The sequence below is a fragment of the Siniperca chuatsi genome, linkage group LG21, assembly GCF_020085105.1.
Source record: "Siniperca chuatsi isolate FFG_IHB_CAS linkage group LG21, ASM2008510v1, whole genome shotgun sequence".
NCBI classification, from domain to species: domain Eukaryota; kingdom Metazoa; phylum Chordata; class Actinopteri; order Centrarchiformes; family Sinipercidae; genus Siniperca; species Siniperca chuatsi.
The window spans coordinates 16372330-16381161 of NC_058062.1; the positions used below are offsets into that span (position 1 = coordinate 16372330).

The 8832-nt window shown below is 42.0% G+C and overlaps 1 protein-coding gene across 1 annotated transcript; it reads right to left on the reverse strand.

The window, feature by feature from the left end:
• Positions 1 to 405: 405 nt before the first annotated feature.
• LOC122869480 (protein Tob2) lies at positions 406 to 8832 on the reverse strand. The gene is made up of 2 exons (XM_044182546.1): positions 8550 to 8832; positions 406 to 5592 (listed from the first exon to the last, which is right to left on the reverse strand). Exon 2 carries the CDS (start codon positions 5374 to 5376, stop codon positions 4165 to 4167), a length of 1212 nt encoding a protein of 403 aa, XP_044038481.1. The 5' UTR covers positions 5377 to 5592; positions 8550 to 8832; the 3' UTR covers positions 406 to 4164.

Here is an 8832-nt window from a genome sequence, read left to right on the forward strand (position 1 = left end):
TATAAAGTAATATCTGCTGGGATGGATCCAGCTGAGGTGGGTGGTGAGCAATCTGGCTCTTCACCGTTTGAGAATTTCATCTTTGCTTTGAATTATTGATCAAACATCACTTGAGTTTGTTTACTGCAGTAAGAGGACACATTGCGCCGGCATTTCAATCTGAGGCTTTTCACAGGAACACTGGGATCTACTTTTCATAATCTTTGATCTGCAATATGTTCAACATTAGCTGCCACACACAGACACTAAGAGGTGAGCGCTGGATTTGTCTATGACCAAGCGGAAGATTCATGTCATGCTGCATGTCTGCATTATTTCCCCCCCCCCCATTTAGCTGCGTAATGTTTCATAGCTCTTGTGTACCTATAAACAATGAGGACGACACAATCAGCTTATTTTCCATGCTTATTTTTTGCCAATCTGTTTTTTTATTACAAACTTAAAAAAGAATTTGATACAATAAGAAACTGCAGTAGTAACTCCCCATTCCCGAGGGGCAGCACAGAAAACAGGTCATTGCATTTCAGTAGTGAAAGATTCATTACACATCTACAGGGTGTGCAGATCAGATACAAAATAGGAAAAATAATAAAATACAGGCAAGAAAGAAAGCACTATATTTAAACATCATCTGAACTTTTAATTATATCTATTTTACTCTTAAATGTTAAATTTGACATAGAAAATAAACTTCTTTTATGACAATGAAATATTCCAAAGTGCAAATAAAACGCACACATCGATATAAGCAAAGGACATCAGAATACAAAATTCTTGTTTTTCCTCTTCATTAAAGTTCAACCCTGATTGTAGAAGAGCCTGCGTTTAGAGTTGATTTGTGGTGTGTTTAAAACACTATCTAATCTGTTCTTCTCAAGTGTAAAGCACAAACCAGCATTCACGCTTAAAGATGTGAGGGCAAACCAGCTTTTACAATAATTATTCACATCTGAAGATCTCTCACCTCAAGAGCCCGATTTGTATGCAGAGGAAAATTAACACACCTCGTTTGCACTGAATAATCTGACAAATGTGGAAATTTATAAAAAAAAAAAAAAAAAAAAAGTCACTTCAACATGTTGGACATGCATGTGACTAAAAATCTCTCCAAGACTTTTAAACACAAAATATAATAAGCAGTCCCCCCCCCCATATATTTTCTGCAGGCCATCTCAACCAGGGTTGACGAACAACAGATCAGATTCACATTCACAGCACATAATTTCCTTCAACCGTCCAAACCTGCCGTAACACTGTTTTCCTATTGAGGAGATATATTGGATTTTTAATTTGCAGAGAGGTAGTAACCCCTTGAATCCTTCAGGGTAATTTAAATTATGGCATTACATTGCACTGGAGAAGGGTGAGCATCTGCGTAAGCAAAGACAGTCTGGGATATGGCTATAGTATCAGGACCAGAGGATCAGGCTGATGGGGAGAAGATAACCACACTGGGGGGAGGGTGAGAAAAAGTTAAATCTGATGGGAAATATAACATGAAGAAGGTTTAAAGAAATTTTGTTCATATAACTCACAATATAACTGGTTTAGGTACTGTAGTAGCATACAGGTGAAAACAGGAGTGTTAGTGAGAAGAGTTGATGTGCAATTGATAAAAAAAAAAAAAAAAAAAAAAAAGGGGGTCAGTGACGGAAAATTTTACAGGGGAAAAAAAAAAAAAAAAATAGGTGGGTTGACATAAAAAGGGAAGATGTCATTGCACTCAAAGAGAAAATGAAATGTGGAGCTTTTTGGTTTAAATGTACTGCCTATGGGGAGTAATGTTGTCAGACTGCCCTGGGAGCACAGGTAAAGTGATAATCAGCCATCTTTTCCTACACAAACCCACTGTAAACATTCACATCTTAAACTCCAAATCCAACTTGAAGAATGAATACATTTACCCGTCTTATTAGACAAATGCTGTACAAGGTACAATACACATTCAATACTTTATTCTGTACATCTTTATTTTTGTCTCAGTTTGCATATATTCATGTTATTTTCTGAAAAAATAACCTCAGCATGTAAGAAACTAAACAAAGAATCTGAACATAAGAACTTTTTATATACATATTTCCTGGACTTGTCATATCTTACTCATACAAATGTAAGTGATCATTTGCAAAAACAAAAATATAGAAATATTGGAAATAAATTACAAAAACAAAAATTATAAATCTTTCCCTCATACTTTTAACATTTACAGAGCTGTGTCCCTCCCCACCCATTCCCCCTTGGAAAAAAAAATAAAAATTTAACTCGCATGCATATGACAAGCTGTCACATTGCAAAACCAGCGTGAGCACAAGTCAAGGGTCATCTTGTACAAAAACATTTATGGTACAAGAAAACATTAAAATAAAACAGACAAGACAGACAGCATCTCCTCACCAGCGTGATGCATTTGAATATAAATTAAACTCCTGTTTGAATCTCTAAAGCATTTCACGACAGCTGAATAAAATGTGCCATTACCAAACACAGGGCAAAGGAATAGTTTAGTGCTCATGTCTGTGGGCAACACACAGCATCAAGAGCCCAGTAATAAAGTGCTGGACAGCTTAAATGGACATCTGGGGGTTACTCGTCCCTGTAGTGACTAAACAGTCACATGGATCCGGCTGGTAAACAAACCATAGCTAGAAACAGCAGACTTCCAGAGATCTGACAAGCTATCCAATAAAAGCGACAAAAGCCACACACCAATGAAAAAAAGTCATCTTTGTCAGCACCACTGCAACTGGGAAAAGATACAGAGCAACTTGAATTGTATGTATATTCTGTTTTTTCTCCTTTGTTAACAGCCAGAGGAGCAGAGATCACTGAAGAATTTCAAGAAGAGGAGAGAATAGTGTGAGCCTTTGGCTCCAATACCATTTAAGCTCACCCGAAACGTGTGTTGGGTTTTAAAGTGTCGTTCTCTAAGCCAATACAGCCTGGACGCCACGGAGGCAACAGAACCCTCTAGCTGCTCCCCCCCCCCTCCCTCTATGCAGAGAAAAACCTCTCCTTCATAGTCAAAGTCATGCTAAGCCATTTATCACAATCCCTACTGCTTAGCTGCTGCTTCCCCTTTCCTTCTTCTCCGCCTGTTCACCTTCACACACACTGCTGACTGGAATTGAATGTATGTACACATTTCTGCATATGTGTGCATGTCTGTCCATTTGAATACATGTATGAAACCATAACTTGCATCCCTATGTGTGTGTATAATTGAGGTATCAGCACATGGTTATTGTCTTTAAAATGCAAAGACTGATTTGCTTTTCACCAAGGTTTCCCCGACCTTCCCAGCTGCAGTTCCCCGACAGGTACAATGTACATTCTACTACATCACTCCCTTAACACTCCGATGCTCCTTTTCTGCTCCCTCCACTGCTCTCACTTCATTTAAACCCACATCATGTACACATTCCAGCTGACAATAAACTGCTTCCAATATAATATTAATATATATACACACACACGGTGACAAGAGCGTCGAATTGTGCCTGCGCACGAGTGCGTTTCAAGGGTAACAGGCCCACCGTACAAACAATGAGTCTCTCGATCACGCTGAGCCACAACAAAAACAGCACTACACACAGAGACAGCAGAGCCCCCCTCTCTGTATTTGTGGCAAGTAGGGCAGAGCAGATTGCAGAGCAAAGTGCTGAGCTTTCCACAGCCGTCGTTCCCTGCAGGACTTGGCGAGGTCCTTTTTCACAGCATGACAGTGCAGTGCAAAACAGAGCTATACTAGAGCCGGGTCCATTAAACTACAAGTCAAGAAAAAAAAAAAAAAAAAAACAAAAAAAAAAAGTCCCTCACATTAACATTCAATGCAAAATAATAAACAAAGAGATTGGCAACAAGGTAGGAGACTCAAGGTAGAAAGGAACTTGTCCCCCCACCCACTCCTGTCATCAAAGACAACACACAGAACGTTATGAGTAACAGCAATGGACAAAAGGGCAGGGTAGGGTCAGGGTTATGGAGGAATGAAACAAATCATATTAACTATTAAGTGAACGTGGTATTTTAAATCTTTGTAGTAAAACTAATTCCTAACTTGTATTAGTATTCGAACAATTTGTTAGAAAAACTGAAAATATCTGGAGCATCATTGTCCTACACCCACCTCCTCCTACAACAATTCTCATCATTACAAATGAAGGCTTAGTTGGCCAGCACAACAGGCTGGAAGGACTGGCTAGGATATTGCAGGTTGTAGCTTCCTAATCCCTCAACGAACGGCGGCTTCTCCATGTAGGAGATTCCTCCGTTGCTGCCAATGATGCCCACACTCTGGGCAGGAGGAGGGCTGGAGAAGGGGTCAAAGGACGGATGGGTGTTAACAGTGTGGGGGGGTTGGAATGGGCTGGCATGAGGCTGCAAGGGCTGGGTGTCAGCATCGAAGTAAAGGGGGCCTGGGGATCCTGGGTAGACAAACTCTTTGGCGTTGGGAGAGAGCTGGCTGGCGATGGGGCCTCCGAGGGAGTGCAAGGAGAGAGACAGGGGCTTGTGCTTGAGCAGCTCTGGTGCCGAGATGGTGGTTGGAGAGCGGGAGAGCATCCTCTGGGCAGGCGGTATAACGACTGCAGAGCTAGCTGCCGACCCGGCCCCACTGCACTTCTTCATTTTGGTCGAGCCGAATTTAGTGGCGGCGAAGCTGGCGGTGGTGAAGGTGATGGGCTGAGGACGGACAGTGGGAAGAGCGGAAGGCGGCTGCTGAGTGGAGAGGTAGGGCAGCCCGCCGCTGGGAGGAGAAGGGGTAGAGGTGTTGGAGGAGTGAGCAGCAGGCTCGGTGGGCGTGCTGGAGCTGGGGTAGCTGAAGAGCCCGGGGCAGGACTGGGCAGACAGAGGTGTGGGAGAGCTAGAGAGCGATGGCATGAGGGCAGGAGACGCCTGGCTTCCAATTGGCACAAACACCTGAGCGTCTGGGTTGAAGCCCAGACTCTTTGCCTCCTCCGCCTCTGCATCTCCTTTACCCTCTCTGATCACCCCCTCAGCCCTCTCACTGTCACACCCGAGGCCTGGAGGGTCCTCCAGGTAGAGAACCTTCACTGCCCCCTTCTCTCCAATCTGGTAGGATACCTCATAAGGGTCAATCCACACACTGAGCTCTGCAGGAACATTTGCACGCACTTCCTCCGTGTCCAGTCCGCTTCTCTTGGCGGCCAACTCCACCACGGGGTCCCTCGGTGCTCCCAGGTGAATGCAGCGGAAGGCAGAACCCCTGAGAGGGGCTTCAGGGTACCAGTGCCCCTCGAAACGAGACATCAGTATCCTCTCCAGCTCCTCGCCAAACAGGTCAGCTCGACGCCGAGGCAGCTTGTTGTACAGGTAGGACACGATGAAGTTGAGGGCAACCTTAACTTCTAGATGCATGGTTACACCAGGTTAGCGCCGTCGTGGGAGCAAAGTGATCAAGATGATGCTGAAAGTGGGGTGATGCAACTGTAACAAGGAGTTTTTCCTCTGGCTTATTGTAAAGTGTATGAGTCTTTTAGTGTCACCATGGTAAAGGCACCTCAAAGGCGGGGGCAGCAGGTTGCAGGCTGCTTTTTGTCGTCACAAATATGCAACAATGTTTTCAGGGCCCAGCTGTGAAGAAGAAAACAGAAGAAAGCTGTCATTTTACCTGCCAAGAACCAGATTTGAGGGGAGATCGATCAAAAGGAAAAAGGGGAGGGGGACACACACAAGCTGTAGACAGTTAATCATACATTTTCGACATAGAAAACCTTAGTTGTACGAGGGTTGGAGAGTGCCACCAGAATAAACGGACATTTTCAGTGATTAATTGTAACTCATTATTTCACACATTTAATACATACATTATTATTTACATGTTTGTTTTTGTCTGAACACCAACAGCACTAAAGTATACTGAAATGTGCATATTATTGTTAACCTGCAAGTTCTTTGAACAATCACTATGTTTCCAAAAAGTACAAAAAAAAAAACAACAAATACACAAATTGCATCACAGTAAAGGCATGCTTCTAATTCCAGCACTTTTGTTCACAATAAACTAACAAAACTAACAAAATCAGTTAAGTGAACACTTAATTGATTTATATAATTATTTAAGTGGCACACTCCAGCCTCTCTATAGATCACGGCTCTAATGAAAGCAAGAAATATACACGTCTGCAGGTATGAGGTCAGTGAAGTGTCACGGCTTAATATGATATGGAATGAGACATTTCTCTACTGACCTGCAGGGCAAACATTGATTCAAATAAGAAACCTGACACTTGACTAATTTGTTGTGAAACGACTTTAAAAAGGCCTGAACATTAGATTTAAAGAGCGTGGGGGAACAGTGTGAAAAGCCCACCATAATGCCTTTCGGAATCTATCTATCTATCTATCTATCTATCTATCTATCTATCTATATAAATAAAATAATACAGTACGGCAAAAATACAGTATATTTCTTAGATGTGCGAATACTTTATGGTTTGTTAAGAGGTGAACAAACGTTTTACACAAACACTATTCTTATTCAGCAACACACAGCAATTATACATGTTTTATCTTTTAGATTTTGGTTTTATCAACTGCATGGTGTGCTGATGGATGTAACAGATGCTGTGTTGCAGGCTTCATAAATCCTTTATAATCTGAATCCGAGCCCATGGAGTGCCTCCTGCTTAATGCTTTAACACAGTCACACACCATTCATCACCATGCAGAGTCAAACTGAGTGAAAGATTACATGCAGAAAGAAAAAAAAAAGAAAGAAAAATAAACACCACAAGACTCATAGGAAGAAGTGTAAAATGGCAGGACAGTTAGTCGACTTCACAGAACACCATTTCCCACCATGCAGTGCGCCTGATCCCCTCCCCCCATACACACGCACACAAACAATTCACTCACATTCACTACCCTGCCAGATGGAGATTCGGCAGCTAAGATTAGAAAGATGCCTCCGACTAAAGACAATTCTAATGTTATTACAGATGACGCTGCACAGGCTGGATGCAGAGTGACGGTTCAAGTTGAGATTTACATTTCCCCTATCTTTACATTTCCCCTATCGCATGAAAAAAGGTGACATTGAAGGATAAGATGGGGGTTGGTTAGAATGGGCTATAAATAGGGTCACATTTTGCATCATCTATGGAGCAAATTCCTCTCCAACACCTGAGTTAAAGTGACTGTAGAAAAGCATCTATGAGCACTGGAGAATCCAATCAGTCTATCACCTGCAACAGCCATCATCACTAAAAACATGAGTGCACACACAGCTAAGCTACCTACAGCTTCTACTGCATTTCGTACCTCTCATTATAAAAAAGGAAACAGTAAAATACACAAGATCCAATGTCATTCAATGACAGAGGAATAGCTCAGTTGATATGTGCAGATTTGTTGCTTCAGGAGTGCAATAAATGGTCTAAATCATAAACAACAGCTTGCAATTTCAATTTTAAAAAATCCAAATATTTCATGTGCATAAATCCCCTCACCGTGTATTCTTCACCTGCAGTTTTGTTACACGGCTTGAAGGAGCTGGATTCATCTTTACAGGCCTGTTGTTTTGCGGGTCAGAGCAAAAGCAGGATCTATAGTGCTATTTTTGTTTACATGGACTCATTATCAGAGCTGCAAATGTGTGGCACTGTGTGCTGCATAGCATCCACTACATGTCAGGTTTTATCCATTAAGCACCACATCTACAGTGATCTTACAAAAAAAGCACACGCTACAACAGATACATGAAACCAAAAGCCCCTTTAGAAATATAATAACCGAGGGTTACATATAAAAAAAGAGGCCTGCCTGAACTAAGTGGTCACCACACACATAAAACCTCAATACAATAGGAAATGAATGTTATTGGGGTTTTTCTTTTGTCTTGTTGAATTCAGTTTTCTCCCGATTTAACTTTAAACAGATGGATATTTAGACGTCTTTGAATTGGGAATATATTGCACATCTACCACATGCCAAATTATGGAGGTAAATGTGCAAGAGGAGCGCGAGGTTGGAGAAATATCAGCCAGGTTTGTGTGGTGAGAAGCTCAGATAATGAGGGAGCAGGAGCTACCTGGGATTACTGCCATATGTCAGTCAAAAGGCACTGGAGCAGAAAGGACACTGGTTTAGCTGACATGCAAGTGAAATCCCTCCATGCCAAATTGTCGCCGTAAATTTAATTATAAGGCTAATTAAGTGGTGAAGAGCCTATCGGCGGAGTATCTGCACCGAGCAATGAACAAGAGAGTCCCTCCTCAGCATAAACAACCCCGTCAAACAACCAATAAAAACGAAAATAAACATGACAGCTGAACAGGCTTTGAGAGGGTCACTTCAGCTAATATTCATAACGGGCTGAGACGAAAACAAAAGCTGGGTGTTTATGTTAAATGGCCAAACCAGTACAGTCATTCATTATGGTCAGCGCATTTTGATGGATAGACAAAGCTTCTGGAAAGACAAACACCAAAACACAGCAGCATGCGGTTGAAAAATGAACGCCTATAAAAGGAGATTTAAATAAAAAGAGCCTATTTCATGCATGCACCGACTGACATTTAATCACTCACCTATCGTTACTGATGCCCTAGCTTGACTTGTGCTCCTGCGTTTCTGTTTTAATTCCCTTGTGTTGTCTCGGATGTCAAGGCGGATCTGTCGAGTCGCTGGTTCTGATGCTGAGCAGTGGATATTTTTCACCTTAGTATTGTTGATTTTTTTTTTTTTTTTAAAGTGCTGCCTCAGTACTCAGAAGGCCGAAGGCTTTCCCAGTTTGTCCTCAGCTGACAGTTTGCATGGAGGATCCAGAGAAACTTTACTTCTTTGACAACCCGGCGTATTTATACAGTGTGA